The 26,137-nt window shown below is 36.1% G+C and overlaps 2 protein-coding genes across 2 annotated transcripts; both read right to left on the bottom strand.

Moving 5' to 3' along the window:
• Positions 1 to 138: 138 nt before the first annotated feature.
• LOC135832394 (latrophilin Cirl-like) lies at positions 139 to 15,776 on the bottom strand. Its single transcript, XM_065345627.1, has one exon. The coding sequence runs from the start codon at positions 15,518 to 15,520 to the stop codon at positions 12,872 to 12,874; it is 2,649 nt and encodes an 882-aa protein (XP_065201699.1). The 5' UTR covers positions 15,521 to 15,776; the 3' UTR covers positions 139 to 12,871.
• Positions 15,777 to 18,561: 2,785 nt separating this feature from the next.
• Positions 18,562 to 25,865, bottom strand: LOC135832392 (serine/arginine repetitive matrix protein 2-like). The gene is made up of 9 exons (XM_065345614.1): positions 25,402 to 25,865; positions 24,599 to 25,315; positions 24,337 to 24,525; positions 24,117 to 24,257; positions 23,479 to 23,609; positions 23,201 to 23,397; positions 22,989 to 23,128; positions 22,731 to 22,881; positions 18,562 to 22,652 (listed from the first exon to the last, which is right to left on the bottom strand). The coding sequence occupies exons 2-9, from the start codon at positions 25,295 to 25,297 to the stop codon at positions 19,363 to 19,365; spliced, it is 4,938 nt and encodes a 1,645-aa protein (XP_065201686.1). The 5' UTR covers positions 25,298 to 25,315; positions 25,402 to 25,865; the 3' UTR covers positions 18,562 to 19,362.
• Between the last annotated feature and the right edge of the window lie 272 nt (positions 25,866 to 26,137).

Genomic DNA, 26,137 nt, shown 5'->3' with positions numbered 1-26,137 from the left:
AAATGAAACTCGCATCTGTTGTATTTCGAGTAATTTTCATCTCGACACTCGTTTCATCATCAAATAAACCGAAACATTTCACTCTCCACTTAATACATTGTGTACATACTACATACCAATAAAAAGAAAAATCAAACGAACCGCTGAAATAGTATAAAATTTATTTGATTTCTAATTTATTACAGAATGTTAGAACTTTTATACAAGTCATTAACTATATCATACATTATACTAAATACATCACAGTTTAACGAGTTAATCTCAAATTAGCTTTAGCACACTATAAAGGCAAGAAAAATAATAAAAAGTTCAAAAAGAATCAAAAGATATCTTATATAGTATTAAAATATACAATATATTAAATGCAAAACATTAAAATAAAATGCAAACATATAAAAAAAATTTTAAAAGCTGCAGTATGTCTTTTTTTTTCATTTATATACAATACGAAAAAGTTATACGTACAAAATTACTCTGAAAAACTAATTTTGATTAAAATCTCCCCACTCGAAAAAAAAAATATATTCGATGTCGATCTCGCAACAACATTATACTCCGATAATAAAAAATAAAAATAAAATCAACAATAAAAATCGAATAATTTAAAATAATAAAGTACAAAAAAAAAATCAGTAACTAAAATGTCTAAAAAAAAAAAAAAAATACTTGTATATACAATATTGCATTTCAACGTGGCAAGCCATTTTGTACATTCTCGTCGGAACGAGTTCGCTATAAAATTAATCATAAATAATAGATAATAAGTATGTATTCAGAAGTAATATTATGATATCAAGAATAAACCTCGACGGGGTATCAATTCACCATGCGTCAATATTTGTAAAAAAAATTCCGACGAGTAACAAACTGGCTTTGAAAAAAATTCGCTAACAAGATGAAACTCATTAAACGTTATCATGAAGAGAAAAAAAAATCATCGTCATTAAAACATAAATAGGTAATATTACCTTGTACAATATTATGTACAAAAAGAAAAGAGATAAAACAAGAAAATAGACACCACACACATAATAATTACACGCTATTTGCTACAATAAAATTAATATCGAATAGAGTACATTTGTTTTAGAAATACGAGATAAATCGAACCTTAATAACGTAATAGTAAATTTTGGAATGTATGAAAAAAAAAAACGATTACAAATAAGAGCAAAATTCATTTCGTATGATTTTAAAGCCATTTTTAAGATACAGTAATAATTTTGAATATTTTATCATTACGATTGAAATCATTTATACATTTGTACCTAATCAAAAAAAAAAATCTAAAACGCAAATAAAAAATGTAAAAAAAGATCAGCGAATAAATTGTACTTATTACTTATGACTTCAAATCCCCTTGCACCTCGTCAATTGAACACTATTCAACACAAATACCTACATCTAAGATTGTCATGAAAGTAGCACTCTACCAGCTGTGAGAATGTGGAAATTGAGATTTTAATCTGATATGTTTTCGCGATAGAGAGCATTATTAATTTTAATACATCTTTAGCCAACCCAAAATATACACGATATGTATCTAGGAAGCGGTTCTAAAAAAAAACGACGAACGTTACATTTTCAAAAAAAAAAAAATAATAATATGTACTACAAAAAGAAACGTACATAGATAGGTAAACTCGAGGGGAAAATGTACTCGCCACCGTTCAGATCAAATTCTCAAAATAATTCGCAAAATATCGAGAAAAAAATATACATATACCAAGGTTAACGTTCGAAAAACAGCATCAGCAGGGTATAGAACGAGAATATACTTGAAAAAATACCCCTTTAACAAGATTTTTTCCACACCCAGAACCCTTTAGTATTTCAGATGTAAAAAACTTCCGATCTGTGGATGTTTATAAAAGGTTGCATTTAAAAAACCTCTATCGTTATAAGCTAAGAGCTTTCGTCAAGAATACCTCACGACCCCGAACCAATATCGAAAAAAAAAGAAAAGTAAAATGGCAGTGATTTACTTAACATTTAAAACGACGTATTGTTTTAAATAATAAATCCTAAATGCTACAAGTACGTAGAAGAAAAGAGATGAATGGAAGATGAAGTTGTACGATGGAAAAACCCACACAACTCGATACAGATAATACCTTACCAATGTACTACTAAAGCGTGGTTTAAAACGTTTCCTGATTCATTTTTTCGGGATTTGAAACAAAGATAGAGGAAGAAAAATGAATAAGTACGTTTCGTCGCGAATAAACTGTGTGTTTGGAAATGCTACTTTCTTAATAAATTCTCTCCCTTTTTTTCCTTCTTTCACCTCGTCTCGCGTTGACAAACTCGACTGTTTTCACCACCACCATATCGCAGGAATATAGAAAGAGAAACGAGACGACGAAGAAAGGAATTTCGCAACATGCACCACTTCGTCACCTTTTACTGTAAATCCTGCTATTGTAAAACACTGATTCTTCGAATAAAAATGTTGCTAACACAATGGAGAAAGATAACACGCAAGGGAGAACGAGAAGGTTGAACCAAGTATACAAGAAATAGGTTCACCTTTGGCTTCTGTGAAAAAAGAAACCTCAACTTTTGTATTTCTTGTCTATTTTAAGCATTAAATTATTCAACGAGAGCACAACACCATCATGTCTAACCTAACCAATCAAATACGATCGTCATTTTCCAATAAATAAAAGCTGGAAAAAGGTCATTTCTGCATTTGAATCGGTTTTCGTTTCGTCTTTTGTCAATATGAGAAAAAAAGATTCAATTTTTCGATTTCGATCCACTTGTGCGAGTATGTTTTTCGCTATGAAGAAGATTAAATTTCCATACGATTATTCTGAACCATTTGAGAATCAGTTTGAAATGGAATGTGGAAATATTTTGGTTAATCAGAAAATAATTTTTTTGCAATTTCACATACTTTTCATGATGGATTATTGTTGGGTACCTCCGATAAAAATTTTCGAGGGGAATTTCCGCCCCCAACCCAATTTACACCCCCCCCCCCTTTAGGTCAGTATAGCCAAAAACGCATTTTTGAGGAGAAAAATTCTGTATCCATGAGTGGTGGGGGGGGGAGAATTCTGGTACCACGTAGAATGTGTAGGGGAAGCCTGGGCCTTTCAAAACGATTTTTTTCAAAAAAATTTATCGTAGTGGTGGGGGAAAAATTGACAAAAGAAAACTTTAAACCGCCACAGCTCCGGATTGAAGGATTCGACACCAAAACTGTTTTCGCCAAATGTGTGTCTTTTTACAAGTACTTTCTTCCTACCAATCCATAAAATGGAAATTTTGTCTGCAAAAGGCTCATATTTGCAAAAAACCCTGAAAAATAGGCGTTTTTCGCGTTTTTCTTGCAAAATTATGCGAAATATGCGGAAAATGTATGCAACAAAAATGTTGAGCGTCAAATTTCACCCTAGAAAACGTGTTCAAAAGGTTGTCAAAACGCTTATCTACTGAAGTTAGCAACGATTGTAATCACAAGATCTGCGAATAAAAAAATACCAAAAAAAAATTCAAATTGAGATCAGAGCGATTCAGACTATTCTCACAGTCTTCTCAATTTAAACACGTTTCCATCGCTGCTTGGTAAAAAAAAAGTCCTTTTAAATGAAAATATCGCGAGTCAAATTTACAAAGTTACCAAGAATGGGCAAATTACCCAAAAATTGTTCAGAAATCTAACTCAAAATCAGTAATTGCAAAAAATACAAATTTCGATTTCAATTTCGATTTTGAAAAATTTTAACAAACTCTTTTTCAAATCCAAAAGGTACCATACACATTGTGTTCAACAAATCTTACTAAAATTCAAAAACTTTGAAAAAAATCCCAAAATTGTACTGAAATGTCATCTAAAATGGATTGGTTCAAAATCAGATTATTGTCCCAAAATCAGCGATTACAGAAAAATCAGGTCAACATCTCGTGAAAGTGGATGAAAAAAAGTGATTCTAAAAATAACCGAATGATGAATTATACAATTTATATTTTTCAATGGAAATTACAAACCATAAGAAAATTAACTAGCCGAATCCAAAGGCTTGACAATGAGAGGAAAAAAATTGTCGACCAAAATTGACCCATCTACGTATGTATAAGGACAAATCGTTTGAAAAATCAATTTTTTAGCATTTTTGAAGGTCTTTCACCCATACTAAATATTGTGAAAAAAAATATACGTTGGGTATTTTATCTATAGTTGGCTAAAAGCAGATGTTTTTTTTACAACAATTTATTTATTTTGGCTGAAAACCAGTTTTTTTTTATAACTACGAAAAAATTAATTTTGACAATGATTTGGCAAAGAACAGGAATTTTTAGGATAGTTTTAGCAAAAGCAAGAATTTTTGCCAATTTAGGCAGTGACATGATTTTTTGAACATTTTGGCAAAAAGCAGGATTTTTTTTGGTAATTTTTACAAAAGTTGGGAGTTTTTTATAATTTTGCCAAAAAAGGAACTTTCTTTACAATAAGACATACTTAAACGAGATTTTTCGACAGTTTATGCAAAAACAGAACTTTGCAGACAATTCTGGCAAAAAACATAACACGGACATCTTAGAATAGGTAATAATTTTAGCAAAAGCAGGAAATTTTGAAATTTAGGCTGGTAACAAAATTTTTTGGTCATTTCTCATTACTGCAAAAAATATCAGGACTTTCTTGATAACGTCCAGAAAAGATATTTTTCAACGACTTTGGCAAAAAACAGGACTTTTTTTGGCAATTTTGACAAAAGTTGGAATTTTTTTATAATTTTTTTCAATTTTGGCGAAAATGAGACTTTTTTGAAAATTATTCTGGCGATAAGATTTTTTGAACATTTTGGCAAAAAAAAGGTGCTTTTTTGGTAATAATTTTTCCAAAAATATTACTTCATGACCTTTTTTGATAACGTTATTCAGAAGAAAATGTATTTTTCGACAATTATGACCAAAAACAGCTTTTTTGACATTTTTCGACAAAAGTTGAAGATTTTTTTATAATTTTGACAAAAACAAGACTTTTTTGATAACTTTAGCAAAAGCAGGAATTTTTGTAATTTTGCAAAAGAAACGCGAAAAACGCGATTTTTTAGGGTTTTTTACAAACATGTATGAGCCTATTGCAGACAAAATTTTAATTTTATGGATTGGTAGGAAGAAAGTACTTGTAAAAAGACACATTTGGCGGAAACAGTTTTGGTGACCAATCCTTCCATCCGGAGCTGTGGCGGAAAGTTTTCTTTTGTCAATTTTACCCCCACCACTATGATAAAAAAATGTGAAAAAATCGTGTTGAAAGGCCCAGGCTTCCTCTACACATTCTGCGCGGTACCAGAATTTTCTCCCCACTACTCATGGATACAGAATTTTTCTTGCAAAAACGCGTTTTTTGGATATACTGACCAACGGGGAGGGGGTGGGAAGCGGAAATTTCGCTCAAAATTTTTTTTTTTTGGAGGTGCCCAACAATAATCTATATTTTTCCAATTGTAGGAACAGGGTCATTTCGCCTATCTTTCCTGGGAATATTCCCTTTGAGACCAACATATGAAATGAATTAATGAAACATCCAGATTAAACATCAGGCCTTTTGCAGACTTGGGTAAATTTTTTTTAGACTTCTGCGGGACCTTCACCTTATATCTCTCAGGTTCTCACTTCTCCTTCTGTCAAAAAAATGAACACACAGATTTGGAAACAATCTTCAGGTATTACTCCTTCCTTTATCAAAAATATGCTCTCAATATTTGTGAATTTTTTTTCGAATTTTCCTATTAAAAAAATTAAAATGATTCAATATCAAGTATCTAGGATATCTAGGATAATTTTATCGTCAGTGATGGTGTAGAAGGGAGAGTTAACTCAACAATTATCTAATTCATAAACTAAACAAAAATTTCTAAATTTCATTCCAGATTACCATTTTTCCTAACTCCCAAAAATACCCAGTTTCTCATTCCGAATAAGCTTTTCGCGCAGACTTGACGACGTAAGGTAAGGTAAAGTAAAGTAAAGTTGAAAAAAACACCTTTTTCTCTCGAAATATTTCCAGTCACGAGAATGTAACAGGAACGATGACATCTTTATACCTATTACGATACTTGTTCACATAATCCGGTTCCATTGAGAGAATTAGAAAAGAAGTGATAAATACGGCGGAACCTTTTTATTAGCATGTCGAACATCGTTCTTATACATGGTGTCCGAGGAGAGGTGGTAGAGTCATTCCATCTCAATTCGACCAACGTTTTTGAGTCACGTCCTTCGATTTCGCTCAAATTTTTTTTTACAATATCTACCCACCCAACAATCAGTTTGATCCCAGCCCTCTTAGAGGGCGGGTGGGGGGGGGGGCTTCAATTATTTTCACATTGTCTCGAGGTACTCAACTTCAGCAGCGTATAACTCCAAAGCTATGATATTTTGATCAAAACTGATTTCACAGTTCGAAAGGGCATTGCATTTTGAACTTTTCAAGTATTTTAAAAATTTCAAAATGGCGCTGGAAGTGGAAGCTAGAATTTAAAATTCTGAAAAAATTTCCATAAATGTACCTTTTGATGCTTTTTCGAAATATTTAATTTTCAAGATGGGATCTTTAACGATGAAGAAGCACCCCCTCCCCCCCAAATTAGGGCAAAACTTTCAAAAAAAATCTGGGGCTTGTGATATATTGATTTGCATGTTTTTGGTGACACTAAACACAAATATGACGTCAGATTTTTGATTGGACCCCATTCACGGCCCTCAGAACCTCCCCAAATGTGGTAAAAGTTCGAAAAAGTGATTTGTTCGTGCGACACATGAAACAGTATGTTTTTGGTGACGCTGAACACGAATATGATGTCAGATTTTTTATTGGAACCCATCCACGGCCCCCAGCACTGATGAAACATTTTTTTTGACTTTTATACCCATTGGGGGAGGTTCTGGGGGCCATGGGTGAGGTCAATTTGAAAAACCAAGGCTATATTCGTGTTCAGCGATATCGAAAACATACTATTTCATGTGTCACACGAATGAAACAATTTTTTTGACTTTTACCCCCTTTGGGGAGGTGCTGGGGGTCGTGGATGGGGTCACATCAAAAATCTGACATCGTATTCGTGTTCAGTGTCCCCAAAAACATACAAATCGATATATCACAAGCCCCAGATTTTTAAAAAAAGTTTTGCCCAAATTTGGGGGAGGGGGTGCTCTCCTCCATTAAAAGATCCCATCTCGAAAATTCAATATTTCAAAAAAAACATCAAAGGTACATCTATGGAAATTTTTTCAGAATTTTAAATATTAGCTCCCATTTACAGCGCCATTTTGAAATTTCAACTTTCAATTTGAAAGTTCAACTTGCAACTTTTGAACATTTCAAAATGCTTGAAAAGTTCAAAATGCAATGCCCTTTCGAACTGTGAAATCAGTTTTGATCAAAGTATTATAGGTTTGGAGTTATGCTCTGCTCAAGTTGAGTACCTCGAGACAATGTGAAAATAACTGGAGCCCCCACGCGCCCCCCTGGGGAGAGCTGGAACCAAACTAATTTCGGGGTTTCTTACTCATTGGGTTCGTTGACATTGTAAAAAAAAATTGAGCGAAATCCAAGGACATGACTCAAAAACGTTGGTCGAATTGAGGTCGAACGACCCAATAGGTAATTTTGCTCATTTTTCAAAGTATTGCCGCTCGCCCCCTCACCCCCCCCCCCAAATAGTCAAAATTGGATTTCAGCTCTTAGATTTCGAAAACGTAGGTACTATTTTGCCCCTTTAATTTTCAAGATAGGCCACACACCATCACATAACCTTTTTCCTCAAATTAGTCTTACCCGGTTGTACCCAAATGTGAAGTTTATACCACCACTCCTGGGACACCCTGTATAGCGTACCGTTCGAATGGACGGATAAAATGCACATATGCAATCTTTATGGATTATGTGTGAAAAGCGAACGATGCGAAACAATGATTTCCCCTAATATTACCGAGAGGCTATTGATGTACCTAGACGTATTGTTGAAGAGTATTGGGGAAGCCGTGTATTGTCCAAGATAGGAATCAAAGCGGCTGTAAGAATTGGTATGTTTTCATTGAGATTTATTGGTTTATTTTGAAATTTTCAAAAACGTCCAGTCCACCAGCCACCACCATTATCACGTGGTATGTATGTACAAAGGGTGTAAAAAGTATTGCTTTCCAGGTTCGCGACTCGAGTCGAGAGACGTTTAACGTCACGCCGTGCCGCAGAAATTACACGGGTATTTTCGAATAATATAATCTTTTTTCTATGAACTAGTCGTGCGCCCTTTTCAAGTGGTGCTAATGCTAATATAACACGTTGAACAGATCAAACGTTTTAATTAATTTGTTTATGTATAGTTGGATAAAGACTGAGAGGAAGGAGAATCGGGTATTACACGTCACCAAATATAGAAGAAGAGTTATAATAAAATTGCTTTTTATATAAGCTTGATGCAGTAATTAGTTACCCTGAATAAGTCTTTGTTCGAGAAACAGACTCACTATACGTGTTGGAAATGAATTGTTTACATAGCGTATCTTTCATTTTTATGTAAGGTCACGAACAAAAACAAACGCCATTATGTAATTTTGATTACATTGCATTTTAGAAACACCACCGATTCGAGTCTGGCCATAATTTTTTTAAATCTTTTAGAAACTCAATCGATAAAAAATTATTATGCTAATTTTTAAACACCAAAGGAATGTATAGAAAATGCTATACCGATCCTAAAACGTTGTACTTTCTTTCTTAAAAAAAAAAAAAAAAAAAAAAAAAAGTAGAAATTAAATCAATATACGAGTAAATAGGTATTAAGGTATCACAAATTATACATTACAGTCTAATAAAACCTGCAAATCGAAATGAATTTTGAACTTTGAGATGAAAGGTTAATTTAATTTTTACTCTGGGTTTCATGTTAGGTGTACCTATGTACCTGAATTGCAAACATCCCTATCTTTTAGATATTAGAAAGTATAGTGATAATAAACAATGACTTGATTCTTAATTGGAACATATTTCACGTCACTTTGATACGTGAAGCTGCGAATAAAATCAAATGAATTCGATCGGAGTTGATCAATTCAATACATTGTTCAACTCGTGTATTTTTTAAAATTGGCAGGAATTTCAAAATTTTTGTTTAAAAAATGAAGAAGTCTATAAATTAAGAAATGTATTCGTCGATGAAAATCACCTCCCTCTTCTCACGAATGGAAATGAAATTAAAAACATTTCGAAAACAAAAAGGTGATTTCTAACATTTTTTTGCCCAACGAGTGAACTACTCGACTACAAATTACATGAGAATATCAACTCCAAATTCAAATTTTCAGCTGCTAGAAATTGAGTAAAATTATTTTACTCAGATTAGATTCTCGGAGATTCTTTGACCTGTTCCCAAATTGAGTGAAATTCCTTTTATGGAGGGCAAAAAATATCTGCAGGGCTGGATTTAATTTATTCGCACCCCTGGGCAGACGGAAATTTGCCCCCTCCTCCCACAAGACGTTTTGGCAGAATGTTTGCAATTTCTGGGGGGGAGGGGGGAGGGGACGGGACAATTTTTGGCCAAAAGTGAAACTGTAACTATTGTAGTAAAAGGAGAAGCCTTCTGGAATTTCTGACTAAAAAAAAAAACTTTTGACAATTTTTACAAAAAATTCAATTCTTTGGTTTTCACAAAAAATTACAATTTATAGCCATTTTAATCAAACTCGAGAAATTTTATCAATTTGTAAAGTGCGAAAATTTTTGATAATTAGCAAGTAATAAAAATGAAAAAAAAAACACAAACGTGATTTTCCGGAAATTATTGACTATTCTGTAAGTCAAAAATCAAGACTTTTTTGGAATTTTTTCCAAAAAAAACCAACATTTTTAGTCATTTTTATTTTTGAAAAAGCAGAACACAAATCCAATTTCTGGCCAAACAGTAAAACTTTTTAGAAATTTTTGAAAAAAAAGTTAAATTTTCAAAATTGTGAAATTTTTTAACAAATTGAGCTAAAAAAGCGAGAATTTTTGACAATTTCAGCAAAAAAAAATGACTTTTCGTAATTTTTATGAAAAAAGCACAACTTCTCGACAATTTGGGGAAGAAATGAGACATTATGGAATTTTCTGGGAAAACAGGCAATCATCGGCCACTTTTTTTACAAAAGCGAAAATTTTTGTCAACTTTTCAAAAAGGTTGGAATTTTTAAAAATTGTTGCCAAAAACAAGATTTTTTTGCAATTATTATTGTAGATTTTGCAACCTTGTTGTTTTGGTAAGAAACAGAGACTTTTGGGTAATTTTTTGAAAAAAGTATACTTTTTTTCAGAAATGTTCCCAAAAAGCGAAAATTTTCGCGAATTTTCTAGCAAAAAGCAAGAATTTGAAAATTCCACCTAAAAGTGGGACTTCCTGGTAAATTATTATTGGCAAAAAATTATACTTCTTCCCAATTTCTGTCAAACAAGCGAAATTTTTGGATAAACTTCGCGAAAAAATTGGGTCTTCGTAATTTTCTGAAAAAAAAAAGGCAATCTCCTGTCATTTTTCTAAAAAGCGTAAATTTTTGATAATTTTTGAGGAAGGGAGAATATTTAACAATTTTTGGCCAAAAAAACGAGACTTCGAGACGATTTTTGAAGCTTTTCGCAAACGAAAAATTTCAACTATTTTTCTAAAAAGGAAAAAATTTTGTCAATTTTGGACAAACGAGAATATTTGATAATTTTTTGCCAAAAAAACGAGACTTCGAGACAATTTTTGGAAAAAAGTAAAATTTTTTTCAAGTTTTTTGCAAACGAAAAATTTTAACTATTTTTCTAAAAAGGAAAAAATGTTGTCAATTTTTGGACAAGTGAGAATGTTTGACAATTTTTTGCCAAAAAAACGAGACTTCGAGACAATTTTTGGAAAAAAGAAAACATTTTTTCAAGCTTTTTGCGAACGAAAAATTTTGTCAATTTTTGGACAAACGAGAATTTTTGACAATTTTTTGCCAAAAAAACGAGATTTCGAGACAGTTTTTGGAAAAAAGTAAAATTTTTTTCAAGCTTTTTGCAAACAAAAAATTTCAACCATTTTTCTAAAAAGGAAAAAATTTTGTCAATCTTTGGACAAGCGAGAATACTTATTTGACAATTTTTGGCCAAAAAAGCAAGGTTTCGAGAAGATTTTTGAAAAAAGTAAAATTTTTTTCAAGTTTTTTGCGAACGAAAAATTTCAACTTCATATTTTTCTAAAAAGGAAAAAATTTTGTCAATTTTTGGACATGCGAGAATGTTTGACAATTTTTTGCCAAAAAAACAAGACTTCGAGACAATTTTTGGAAAAAAGTAAAATTTTTTTCAAGCTTTTTGCGAATGAAAAATTTCAACCATTTTTCCAAAAAGGAAAAAATTTTGTCAATTTTTGGACGAGCGAGAATGTTTGACAATTTTTTGCCAAAAAAACGAGACTTCGAGACAATTTTTGGAAAAAAGTAAAATTTTTTTCAAGCTTTTTGCAAACGAAAAATTTCTACCATTTTTCCAAAAAGCAAACATTTTTTCATCAATTTTTGACAAGCGAGAATTTTCGACGATTTTTGAGCCAGAGCCATCAAAACGGGGCACTTTTTGGGCACTATTGGCAAAATAGTGATACTTTTGACAATTTCAGTCAAATAAGAGAAACATTTGAAATAATTTTTCAAAAACAGAGGTGAGACTTTTTTGGTATCAAAACGTGAAAATTTTTATGAAAAAACAAGTTTTTGAACATGCAGACAAAGAAACAATAATAAAAATCTAACGATTGGTCAACTATTCATACGAATTGCATAATTAGGTAGGTAGTGATACATTTTCTGTGTTAATAAAAAAAACTATACTTTCTGATAATTTTTGGCAACAAAGCAATTTTCTTATTTTGGGTAATTTTTTTGCGAAAAAAAAACTTTGGCAATTTTTTCAAAAGACGAGATTTTTTACTATTTTTGACCGAAATCGAGACTTTGACAACTTCAGCAAAAGATAGGCTGAAAAAAAGGCAGTGCAGCCAGTTGGGCAAGAATAAAAAACATCGTATACTTATGCAAATTGCTCACTAGTCAATTTCCAATCCTCGAGGTCTGGTGGTTAAGTAAAAATGTGTGCCTAGACTGGGCAAACGTTTGTATGTCGCTATTTTAGGGGGGGCAAAATTTACCGCCCTAGGCACGTGCCTATGTTGCTTTCCGATGTAAATCCGGGCCTGAATCAATAACATGGGTTGAATTGAGGAGAAATCTATAAAATGAGTCAATCGCAAAGTCGAGGTGGTTTTCCTTATTCACACACCCTACTCCACTTCAAATCAACTCGATTATTCTAATAACTTGGAGTAATTTCAAAATACCTAGAGAGATGAGTAATGTAAACATCCAAAAGTGCAAATATAATTATCTTCGAGAAATATTATTTCTCAATTAGCAAAAGTACTATAGAATCGACTTGTATTGTTTTTCCACGGCTTAAAGGCAATCCAAACCTACCCGAAAGAATAATTCAATTTTCGACTAGTAAAAATCGATAAAATTCTATGTACATCGACGTAATTTCGAAGCGAATTTTTTGTTTTTTCGAGTTCAGCGAAGGAGGAAAAAAATCACTGGTAAATTTCACCAAACCCTAAAAAAACACATTGGAATTTCGAACCGCTTCCGTCACATCGGGTTGTCAATATTCAACAATAAAAATACATATACATACGATACTTTACAAAAAGCACAGAAAAAAAACACTACGTAAACTATACATACATAAAAAAAAACAAAAGGAAGGTAAAACCTGGTTAATCCTTAAAAAGCTTGTCGGATAAACGTGGATGATCACGTTGAATAGACGGCATACTGGTACATTTCACTATAGCTACAACATTTGTTGTAAATGGCAAATGACCGTTTGACCGTCTAGAACGGAAACGGTCCGGGCGCTGTGTTCTTTGAGCTGCTGCCTGTACGCGGCATCGAGGGCGGCGTGGAAATTCCTGTCGGTGACCGGATTGTAAGGTATTAGGGGTCGATGATCGCCGTAGCTTTTTGAGGACTGCCTACTCATATCACTGTTGCGTTTAGCGTCGTCGTCGCTGATATCGGATATTTGACTACAATGTTCGCGTTCGCGTTCGATCTCTTCGTATACGGGATCGCCTCGACTGCTGCCGGCGGCGATTTCGCTATAGGTATGACTTCGCGGACTATTCGAGCCCAGCGTATTGGAGAGCTTACGGTTACGGTGCTCCGTATAGGTATGGTTGCGAGGGCTGTTGGTGCCCAGCGTATTGGATAATTTGCGAGCGCGATGTTCGCCGTAGGTGGTGTGATGATGATGACTACGAAGGCTGTTGGTGCCTCCTACTCCTAGAGTATTGGCTAGTATACGGTTACGATGCTGCAGCGTATTCTCTATGTGTTCGATACGTCTGGCTTCGTTGTCGACGGACGTCATACTCTCCATCATGGTCGGATTACCGTATAACGCCGGTCTGGGCTCTTTACAGTTGAGCGTTTTCTCCGATTCGGAGCTCGATTGGCAGCAACCGAAGCATTTCAGGAACCATTCGTTATCCTGAACGAACGTAGAACCGTAGTCTCGGCGCGCGTTGTGGTTACGTACGCACATGACGCCTAGTACGATAGCGATAATTGAAAGTATCAGTACGACGCAGATTAGGAATACCATCAACGATATAGGAATAGCGTGGCCTGAAGCGTGCGACGGTTTCACGTCGACCATGATGGCGAAATTGGTTAAATGAGTACATCTACATATGGTATGGGTTTCGTTGGTCGCTATCAACGTGCAACCCTCTTCGGACCAGTTGCTCTGGGTGTAGTCCCAGAACACGCACGTAGGATTGCTTACGTTTTCGGTGCTCAAATGCTGTAAGCATAGTAAGACAGGTTCGTTGAGCTGTATGTGACGACCTTTGCCTAACGAAGCCGAAAGCACTTTGCTATTGATTTTCTTCTGCTCTTTACTGTTCGACGGAGCTTTGAGTATATGTTCGAGCGTATCGAACGCTACGTATACTAAACGCACCAAATTGCCTTCGCTATTTTTCAATAGCGACGATTTAGGTAACTGTAACCAGTTGTTGATCCTCAACGAACAATTTTCCACCACCTCGTCTTTAGGGAATACTTCGTTGTCGAGGACGAGTCGAGCTTCCAGTACTTGAATACTAAGCAACATGTTTTTCGTACAATGATTGACGGTTTTTCCGCGATTAGTCGTATCGGCGAGTAGAAACGAGTTTTCTTCTAGACCGACGAGCAGATTGGTAGCTATTCGCATCTGTTCGATGGCTGGTAAATCTTTCCACGATTGCTGCTGCGAGATGTCTAGTAAGTTGCTACCGACGCGAGCGATATTCTGAAGTAAATCGTATACTACGGCTTCGCGTTGGCGACGATCTGGAAACGTCGATACATCTTTGGACATTTTTTGCGCCATGTCTCTGATAATTTTAGCCGTAAGGATCATATCGCCGCCGAATAACGTTTTACTTTCGGTAACTTGACTCAGATCGCCGGCGACTTTGACTAACGAATCGCCTTCGCTGATACGATTCTCTAGACTGCTCAGCCAAACGGATCGGCATTCGGATAAATCGGGCGTATCGGGGGTTCGTTTAGCTTCGTTGGCGTTGATCTTATGGCATCTCCATTTGGCAAAACCGGCTGCTCCGTTCGGACATGGTAACACGGAGACGTCGCCGCCTTGGGTCCAATTCCACGATAAATTACGTATAACTACTGGCTTACATAGAGGTACTTTTTCCGTTTCCATTATCATCGGGCTTTCGCTACTGCTTAGCTGCGTTTCGGTACTGCTAGTGATACGAGGAACTATTATTTCGGACTCCGAAGACGATTCCATAATGGGCGGATTCGTATTAACGTTGTTCCATTCGTTATCTTCGGATTCGCGTTCTTTAGGTGTTAGTTTAGTAGACGAAACGACCGCTGTCGATGTAGATACGGATGGCGTAGCGGGTGGCACTATCTCTGGATGTATGGATATGGATTTGGTGGTTGACCAACTAGGTGCCGATGTCGCCATCCAAGGTGGCGCTGGTCGAGACGTCGAAGGTGTTGAAGTAGCTGATACGCAAGCATAATGAGCTTCTAAATACTTCACCGTACCAGGGCAAGGATCGGTGAATAAATTAGTACTAGCTTGTATGCTACAGTTGCGTTTCTGCGAACAACGACTCGATAGTATGGAAAATGATTTGTGCGACATACAATTCACACTCCACTCGGTACTACCGTGATCGTTGCAAACGGTGATTGAATACCTTCCGTAATTAGCACGTATTAGATTAATAACGTAACCTTCTTTGCATTCGATTTTTAGCATTTTACCATCGCACGCGTAAGCCGTATAGTACTGGGATGAATGATCTTTGGTCGTAATCACCATTTTCGAGCATAGCAAACACAGCACCGCCGTCCGCAGCATGAAATCGATGATCCTGAATTTCATAATGGAATTATATTTCACTGAGTGCATTCATAGTATCGACTCATCAGCACGGTATTCGTATTTACGAAACCAACTTTTGCGCGAACGTAACACAACCGCACGATGAATTGACGCGAAGAATAGGCCATTTGATAAGCATAAAACACTTTGGAAATTATTCGCAATAAATAAATTGACGCGAAGAACAGGCCATTTGATAAGCATAAAACACTTTAGAAATTATTTATTTCAACACTTCACTATCGCACGAAGATGATTTTTTATTGCACGTGGGATGCGTAACAAATCACAATCTATAGATGGCCAATGTGATTCTTTTTTCTGGTGCATTTTTATTTTATTTTATTTTTTTATAAAATTAAATTCAAACAAAATGAGTGAATACTGATTTTTGAATTTACGTAAAATTTTATAAGGAATAAAATTAAAAGTGATGCTATTTCCCATCGAAGTATTCACTAATCACTATTGAGTATTATTGAGTTATTTTTTGAAATTGAAAGTCGTTTTTCAACGAGGCTGACGACGTACGACGTACATGATTGTACCTTGAATTTGAAACAGGGATGGAAAGCTATCTGAAAGCTAAAACTAAAAGCTGAAAGCTGAGGCAGTTTGGGATTTTTGAAAGCTAAAAGCTCTAGCCAAAAGCTTTATTTATATTTTTATTTATTCAGCTTTCTTTCAGCTCTTTTACAAATTTATTTGGTTCAGTTTCTGTTTGAGTTCTTTCTCAAGTTTCATTTTTCTCGTGTTTTTTTTACGTTGTGGTTGTGAGTTTCCATTTTCCTTTCTATTCACCTCTGACCTCGTTTTAAAAAATTTGGGAAGCTAATAAAAGCTGAAAGCTGAGGAATTTTGAGGTTTTTTAAAGCTAAAAGCTAAACACAAAAGTTTCATCTTTCAGCTTTCCATCCCTGGTTTGAAAAACTTTTCCTTAATGTAATAGGTATAGTGAATTACTGAGGATGAGGGTTACAGCTTTTATCGTTCAAAAGCGTCGATCGACGTTCAAAAGTTATTCAAGTCAAGTTCAAAGTTGTAAAATTAATTAGTACTGCAGAAGTGCAGAGTAAAAATTGAGCAGTGAGCACGCAAGTGTTTTTTTTTTTGCAACTTCAAGTACTCAAGTAGTAAAGTACGTACCTATCTTTGGTTTTTTGTTTTTTCTTCAGCACTCTATACTTTTTCTTTTTTTACGACAAAATCTTAGTTGAAAGTTTGAAAAAGTGGATGATCTACGTGATAAAGCATCATTGATACTTGATAGGCGATCACTTTTCAGTTTTTATATTTTGCACACTTTCGTCATCTTCTAAAACTAAACTTCTCAAGAGTTTCGAGAAAAAAACCACACTATAAAAAAGGAAAATGCAAATTACCTATTTCAATGTTTTAGTAGAACACCGAGGTACTCATTGAAAATTTAAAGCAATTTTAATTTAAAATTCTATTTCTACTCCTCGCGAAGTCGCGACTGTTTTATTTAGTGTTTTTATTTCACAACTTTGCACCTGAACTGAATAACTTTTCAACAATCAAAGCTACTCTGTTCTCAGTAAAATAACAAATGAATGAAAATAAAATTCTAATTTCGATCAGTTTGCTTTTTTAAAACACCCGTGTACCCATTTCCTGAAAATTTTGAGCGATCTCATTCTCAATATCAATTCAAACTTCAAAGTTGATCCGTACAAAATCCATGAGCCATGATCATAAACGAAATGTGTTTTATAATATAAAACAGTTGATATTGCAGTTTGCACTTTGCAGAAACGGGAAAACTCAAGAAATTGTAATTTTGTATTTTGTAACGATAGAAAAATTTCATCTCCTTTAATTTTGACCTTTTCATGTGAAAGATTGATGAATTTTGTTACATGAAAAAAATGGAAATCGTAAAAAAGTTTGAAAATCAAATGAACGAAATGAACGACTGTTACGCATCCCGCATTCAATAAAAAAAAATCACGTCAGCGAAGAGATGCGTTACATAAAGAAAGAATGATTGAATGAAAATGAAATCTTAAAAATATTATTATGAATGAATAATTAATTAATTATGATGAAAATGAAAAAAAAAATATGAAATAATAAGTTACAGAACACAGTAACAAGGAGTCATGACTGAGAAAAAAAACTAGAAATCCGTGTTTTCAATTTTCGTTCTCATTACGGCAATAGCATTGAAAATCACCTAGCATTCTACATTTCACGCATTTTTAAACATTTTGTTATTGTCCTACCGGTGATGGACTGGGAAAAGGGATTTAGATGTCCCAAAAAGTTGAATAGTAATAATAATAATGAGTATCTAAGTTATTTTGTTACTTTATTCAGATTTTCAAATGGACACTTAAGAGATCAAAATCATTTTCTGAAGCTTACTCTTCAGTCTTCATACAAGAGGTGACAAAATGTTCAAAATCAAAACTGAGTGAAATACATACCTAACTATTGTATTTGTTTGGATTGGTCAGATCACATTTTAATCAGATCTATTTTCCTGATCTGAAGACAGATTAATCTTTTCCCCTGGAAAGATTGATCTGACTAGATTTCATTAGGTAGGTATTTTAAAATTTGAATTTGAAAGTGATCGAACAGGTAACCTAGATTTTATTAACTGATCTCATTTCTTATTTTTTTTTCTTTTCAAATACCTAGACAGCTTTGCATTAAAGCCCAACTGCCCAATACAGTTCTAGTGACCAATAAATCACCATTGTAATGTAAAATTGATCTATTTGAACAAAATATAGACGCTGTATGAAATTTTAAACGGCTGTGATTTAGAATGTTTAGTGTATAAAATCGATTCTTGAAAATACTCGTAGGTAGTGGTGAAAAAAAAATCATTTGTAATTCTTCTTTTTTTATAATAGCCAACATTGTTTTATTATTCTTCATTGCAATTAACATTTCATCATCGTGTGCTTGAATGAAATTTGAATATTATTTCATTTTCAGGCTACTTCTGTTTTTTCTTCATATCTCATGCGATTCAACACTTGATCCAAAAAACCAAAAAAAAAAATCAAAAAACTCACAAAAATAACAACACAACGTAAAATGAAAAGAAAAAAAATATAATTAATACACAAGAAAACAATAAAAACTCGAACATAATTATTAATACCATAAAAAAAAATCAATAAATAAAACTGTCACTATCGAAAATCAAAGTCACTAAGAGACACGTTTATAAACACCTCGTCATTTCAAAACAACGACGAGAAAGTACATACAGTATAGTTTAATTAATTCTAACATTATGTTTTCAACTTTTTATCCTTCACTTTACAATAATTATTATAGTACAAAAGAGAGAGAAAGAGAGAGAAGAAAAATAGTGAAATAAAAATTAATAAACAAAAGAAAACTCCGTTACAAATGCTTTGGCACTTTTGATCAATATATTACATACTTCGATATATTTATAACCTAGTCGCAGACTTCATCCAACTCTTTAGAAAGAATCTAATACTACCTCCCCCTTCCTCTCTAACCAGCACACACACACACACACACAAATATAAAACCAAATAAACCTAATACTTGAAGAAAAAAAAATAATCAATGATAATAATAATTGAACGGGATTAGATATTAAAAATCACTCGATTCGAGTCGATAATAACTTTACTCTAGAGATCAACAATTATCTATCATTGATATTGACAGCAATGAACTTGCCGCACATGATTTCGATCCACGAATATAAATTGAGGAAGTCCGAAAGTCGACTTCCGTCGTTGATTTAATATAAAATCAGTAAAATTCCCTTCACCGATGCGTCACTGATTTGCGGACCAAACCAGAGAAAAAAAATCTAGGCTAGAGCCCTTGTCTTGAATGTATGTAATTGATTACTCATCTCGTTGAGTATCCGATTCAGACGAACTGACATTCTCAGTAGCATTTTGATCAGTTTCCATAGGTGTCTGGTCGTTCGCCTCGTCAGATGGGCTTCGATCATCGGCATTAGTAGCGGCAGCTGGTTCAACATCAGCGGTGTCTTTTTCAACGTCGCTTTCAGTTGGATTCTCTGTTCCGGTAGCAGCATCTCCTTTATTGGTCTTTTTGTACTTTGCTCCGATATCGACGATCTCGACACGAGGTATCATAAGTTTGTAATTTGCAGCTAGTTCGGCATCTTGAGGATTCTTCAGCGATACCGTTTCCGTCGAGGTGGCAGCAATGGTGGTCGACGTAGCTGGAGCTTCTTGCTCTGTATTCGAAGCGGCGGTATTTTTGGGTTTTTCCGAAGCTGTATCAGTACGATCGCGACTCTTTGATCTATGTTTTTTGTGTTTTTTGGACGACGACGATGATGAATGAGGTGGCGACGACGACGACGAATTCTTATCACGATGTCGTTTCTCCGAAGGTGACCGAGATCGTTTTCTTTTCTCGTGATTTCGATCTTTAGCGGATTTCTCGGATGATTGGCTACTGTTCGTGGATTTATTATCTTTGGTATGAGACGAAGACGATGATTTTTTCTTCTCCGAGGCGGACGATCGTTCGGTGTCTTTTTTACTCGCAGAACTGGCGCTTTCTTTGTTACGTTTATGCTCAGATTTCTTTTCTTTATCGCGATGTTTCTCAGAAGATATGCCGGAGGAGGAGGACGCGGATTTGTCTTTTTCGACGTTGCCTCGTTTATCGTTCGAATTGGTGGGTTTTTTCTGAGGTTCCGGCGGCGGGCAAAGTTTATCGTCGTCTTGTTTACGTTCTTTTTTTTTAATCCAAGGCGGAGGAGATCGTGATCTGGATCGAGATCTGGCAGGTTTCGTTATATTGGCAGTATCATTTTTTTCGTCCGTTTTATTAATATTATTGTTCGATATCGAATTCAGCGTCTTCTGCTTGACGATTTTATCGCCGTTTTTAGTAATCGTAGCTCGATTCGATACGACCGGAGGGGCGGATGATTTTTTTTTCGTCCATGCGTATTTATCACAATCTTGTGGCATGAATAAAGGCGTATCCCATAATTTCTCTTTTTTCCGATGCTCTTTACGGCTCGTAGGGTCGGTACTGCTGGAGCTGGTAACGGGTTTCTTCACGGCGGGTTTCTCAGACTGCACGACTGGTTTTTCCGGGGCCGATTTCGCCGTTGTATCTTTCTGCTGAGTTTCTGGCGCCTGATCTGGCACCGGAGCTGTCGCCGAACCGGGTTCGTCTTTTAAGCCGGCTGCGAGTGAACTGATGACACTCTCGAGCGATTCTTTTTTGACTGGAACCTCGGGTGAGTTGGGCTCTGGTTTGATATGATTTGGTGAAGCGGGCGGAGTCGGCGCTCGTTCTTCGGGTTCACGAATGGGCGACGGAGACGCAGGAGGCGATTCTTCTATCGCATCAGTTGTCTTATCTGTGTTCGACGGCGACGAAGCAGTCGTTGCAGGATCTTCAACGGTGGTAACAATATCTTCCTGATCGGTTTCAGCAGTCGTAGCGGTGGGTACTTCGATATTTTTCGACGGAGATCCATCATCAGCGGATGAAGCGAGCGAAGGTGACACGCATTTCTCCGTGCTCAGACTTCTGAGAGAAGATGGCGGAGATTTTAGGCGTGATTCGACTTCGGTTGAGGCTTGTTTGACCTCTTGGACAGCTGCTGACGATACCGTAGGTGCCGTCGTGGGTGTTTTTTCGCGTTCGCGTCTCTTGGGAGATCTTTTATCTTTATCGGAGCGATGTTTTTTACGATGGTGTTGCTTTTCGGTCTCACTGGCGGTGGACGACTTGGGCTGATCGTCGTGTTTTTTCGACTTTTTGCTCGATTTTACAACCGTCGACGAGCCGGCAGCCGTGTCTTTTGATTTATCGCTTTTTTTGGGCGATTTAGACCTCGATCTGTCTTTTTTCTTCTTTTTGCCCGATGATTTACTCTCCGAAGTGTCTGATTTGATACGATCTTTATCAGGGGGCGTGGTGTTGCTGTGTTTACGTGACCTTGATCTTGATCTCGGGCGATGTTTCTTCTTTTTCTTGCGCTCTTTTTCACCGGTATCGTTACTATCGCATTTTTTCGTCGATAAGGGCGATTTCGATCGCGATTTCCTCACCTCGCAATGGCTTATTTCGTCGTTGTCATGTTTCTTTGACTGAGGTGGCGATTTCGATCGTGATTTTTTCGCCTCAGCTTGAATCGTTTCGTCATTATCGCCTTTCTTCAAACTTGACGGAGACTTCGATCGTGATTTCCTCGCCTCACTGCGGCATATTTCGTCATCATCGCCTTTCTTCGAACGTGGCGGAGACTTCGATCGTGATTTCCTCGCCTCACTGCGGCATATTTCGTCACTATCACCTTTCTTCGACCTTGACGGCGACTTTGACGACGATTTTCTCGATTCACCTGCTTCAGATCCGTCACTGACACGTTTTTTGGTCCGAGAAGGCGATTTTGATCGCGATTTCCTCACATCATCTTGGCCAGATTCATCATCATCAAGTTTCTTGGCCTGGGATGGCGACCTTGATCGCGATTTCCTCGATTCAACTCGATCAGATACGTCGCTATCGCGTTTTTTCGTCGGTAGCGGTGATTTCGATCGTGGTTCCTTTTTAATTTTGGTTGTAACAACAGCAGCAGCAGCAGCAGGAGCAGCAACCGGGCTGCTAGATCTAGACGACGGAGCTTTTTCTTCAGGCTGAGGTATTGTAGGCGCTGGCTGAGACTGAGGTTCAGGCGAAGGAGATCTTTTCGCACGTTGGAGTGTCTTTGGAGCTGGAGCTGGTTCTTGGTTTTCTTCTTGCGGCTCTTCGTCAAGAACGAGAGCTTTTTTGGGTGTCTTTTGTACTCTCTTTTTGGGCGTCTTTTCGGCCGCGGCTCGCTTCATAGGCGTTGTTGATCGTGACCTGGGCTTCTTCCTTTTACGAGGTGTAGCTTCGTTATCGGTCGATGCAGTCGATCGAGTACACGAAAGTTTACGTCTTTTTTTGGGCGTCGCCGTTGGTGTCTTTCTCTTCCTACCAGGAGGCGGTAACGAATCAGAGGAACATGAACTGGACGACTCGTTGCCGTCGTCGGAAAGCTGTTCTTTTTTAATAGCAGTCGACGTGGTTGCTGCGTCTGAACCTTCTGCTGGCTCTGATACCGGAGGCGGATCCGGTTCCAGGTAATACTCGATTAATCTCGTATGCCAAGCTGTAGGGAAAAAAGTCAAATTTTCAAATGATTCTCACATTGAACTAAATAAGCAATATGCTGTCCCAGAATACTCACCAACGCTTAACGTAGCCGAGATTGTTTTAAATTGGTGCACGATTTTGCGGGGTATGAAGTAGATATCATTATCGTATAAATGTAGCTTTGAATACTTAATGTTCATCTGCCTTATCATGTTGAGCTTTGCATCGTCCAACCATTCGGCGCACTAAAAAAGTAAATGATTGGATTAATCCACGTATTTCATATAATTTTCAAAAATCTGATGCAAAAAAATTTCCCTCCCCCTTTTCCTCTTCAAAAAAATAAACTCACTTGTTGTTTAGGGGCAGCTGTCACATCGATATGTAATAGAGCTTCGAGCATTTCAAAATGTTTAGCTTGGAACACGACGATCTCCTTGCAGGCGCGATTTTGTTCGGGTATTTCATCCGGGTGAATTGCTTGAATTACACCTAGATCGAAAAATTTCCAAATAAGTCGTAAAATAGGCAATGGATCACATCAGAGTCTGGAGAAATGCTTACCAACGGCGGCAGTACATTCGAAGTGGTTGCCCCATACTTGATCAGCATGAGGTCTGGTACGATCTTCAAATAAGACCTCTCTGGACGAGTAACTCCGACGGTATTTTTTCAGCTCCTCTACGATGTATCTTTTTTCGCAGAAATCTTTCAAATTTTGTTGCCGTTCTTTCAAAAAGGATTCAATTTCATCGGCGTTCCTGTAAAAAATAATGAATAAGAAGAATGAATTTTTCTTCAGATGAAATGAACTGTTTGCTAGCATCATATTAGATACTCACCATCGATTTCGTTTACTGTTTCGGTCTAGAGAGACAATCTGTTCACCAGGACGGCACCAGAATATAGGCCCATCGTCGGATTCGTGAGGCGACTTGAATCTTTTTGTAGTCATATCACTCCAAGGTAGAACCTAAACAAATCAGAAAGGAAATTTAGAATCTACAGTCTAATTTTTCATTTTTTTTTCAAATCTGACGAAATTTTGGGCTTAAAACTTTTTAGAAACGATCAAAAAAGGAAATCTTTGGCATTTTTTTTCCTCGCGAAATTTAAAAATAATGAATCTTCGGCGATAAAAACATTCATTACCACCCTCCCCCCTCCTCTTCTACTTCTTCCTGCACAACCGTTCAAACCGTATCTCAAATTTAAAGTATTTACTTAGTTTGATTTTTCAGACAAAAAAAATTCTTGAATTAGTAATAAAATAATTGGGACGCATCAACTCGCCCCCCCCCCACGAATGTGCCTACCAGGATCAAAATTACGGACACCGTACTCGATTTTTTCCAACAAAAAAAAGTGACAATTTTTTGCATAAAGCAAAACTCAAGACTTCGACTACTTTAGCAGAAAACATAATGTTTTGACAGAACGTAGTTCAAAATGATTACTGAGTCAACGAGATAACACTCACTTGCGTTAGGAAAGCACTTTTTTCCAACAAAGATAGCAATTCAGGTAAATAAGCACCACATTCGTCGTTCTTGACCGAAGCAGCTTGAATCTCGTTGAGCGGATTAAAGGCGAACGTACCATTACTGTAAGTTTCTTTAACCTAAAACACGATAAAATCATCATTAGCACGGCAATGATGAAAAATTCCAACGCCTATGGGTGCCAAATTGAATACCTACTTTAGTATAATACGTTCCTAAATCCATAACTTCGGTTTCAGTGTTACATTTCAATTTTGTAGTTTTAACTGGTAACGTAGGATGCAGCTCGGATAATAATTTGAGTAAATCCGGCATATAAGATGCTCCGTTATGAACGATGGCAATGGTGAATTGAGCAAACCCCTTTTTATCTTCTTTGAACGCTTCCTGTATGAAGAAAAGTGTTATTAGTGATGGTTCGTACGAGCTATACTTGGTCTAGAATACGAGAAATCATTACCTTTAGAAACTCTTTAGCGATGAATTGCTGTTCGTCTTCGGTGAAATGCATAATTCTTTCGTAATCCATATGTAGCGAGATACCTCCGCCATTGGGACAGGTAACAACGTACATATACTTGGCGAATTTGTTGTCTAACACCTCGAAATTATGATCGATCGAGGTTAACTTAAACCTAAGGCAATTATCACAATAAATCGAAGTTGCAACGCAACACTTCTCTTTGCAATTCTCATGGTACCACTTCCGTTTCTGTTTTCGACCGCATTTGACGCAGGCAAAATACGCAGGCCAAGTTTCCTCGCTTTTGAGCTCTTTATTGGAACAATGCGAACAGCATTTGGTGGTCGCAGCAGTAGAATCGTTCAGTTTGAACGTATCTATATTAATAGGACCAGCTGCGGTGTCTCCAGACGAGTAGAACAGTTTATCGTCCAAAGCTATACGTATATTTAACGATTGCCTGCATCCGTTACCGATTTCTTTCTCTTCCGATACAGAGACATCGTTCAACGTTAACGAATGCTTGTTGTTGTTGGTTTTAAGACTCTTTTTAATAACTGATATAATCTTCTGTTTCATATAACCGCTGTTTTTCAGCTCGCATACTTTGTTATCCTTCGAATAAACGTCGTACTTGTCCATATTCGAGTCTTGGTCGCTGGCATTTTCGTCACTAGAGCTGACTAGGCTTTTCATAATTGGTGATTATCGTACCTGCGAATACGGTTTTATTCATTAGTAAAATAATTGTTACTGATTACTATGTTTCAAGATTTACGCACGAAAATAACACTACTCACTTTATAATGTAAAAGAAGCCAACGCTGATAAGAGTTCATTTTCCAAACAAACACAAAGCGCGTACAGATCGTCATACGCGAGTCGTCATTCCAATCGTTGAATTAAACTTGTTATTACCAGAATATTTAAGTTGGGCAGTACTCGCAAATGATGTATAATTCAGATATTTTACATCATTAGTAGCAAATCAATACGATAGTTTGGTATAAAATAGAAAACCATTGGAAGTCTTATCCGTTCGGTTGCTGGAGGTTCACATAATACAACTAAGCCTAACACATAGATTACATCACTTTACAACAGACGTACGAATACGAAAACGATGATTAATTGGAATAATCTTCCGCTGGGAAGAAATTATCGGACGAATAATTAATAATTAGCAAAAAAACCGCATAAAATCGCACTTTTATCCAATTTTATACAAAAATACACTGAAAATTGTGCGAGGAATGGAAGTCACAGATGAATACTTGCAGAAGTGTTACTTTCAGTTGATCACGTAGGCAACGCAAACCCCTTCCCCTCCACCCAACGTGTTTACTGCATTTAAAATAAAAAAATTTTCAATTTTTTTTCATCAGTTTCTGGCTCTTTCTCTTTCTTTCTGCAGTGATGGCAGCGTTTGCGAAAATTTTGAACGCGTTCATTCAAAATGATTGCGATCGCTATCGAAATTTTCATTTTTCAACAACGTCGAATTGTTGATTTGTCGATGTTTCATGGATCCTCACT

Source organism: Planococcus citri, chromosome 1 (assembly GCF_950023065.1).
Source record: "Planococcus citri chromosome 1, ihPlaCitr1.1, whole genome shotgun sequence".
NCBI lineage: Eukaryota > Metazoa > Arthropoda > Insecta > Hemiptera > Pseudococcidae > Planococcus > Planococcus citri.
This window is presented reverse-complemented; position numbering and strand designations above follow the sequence as displayed.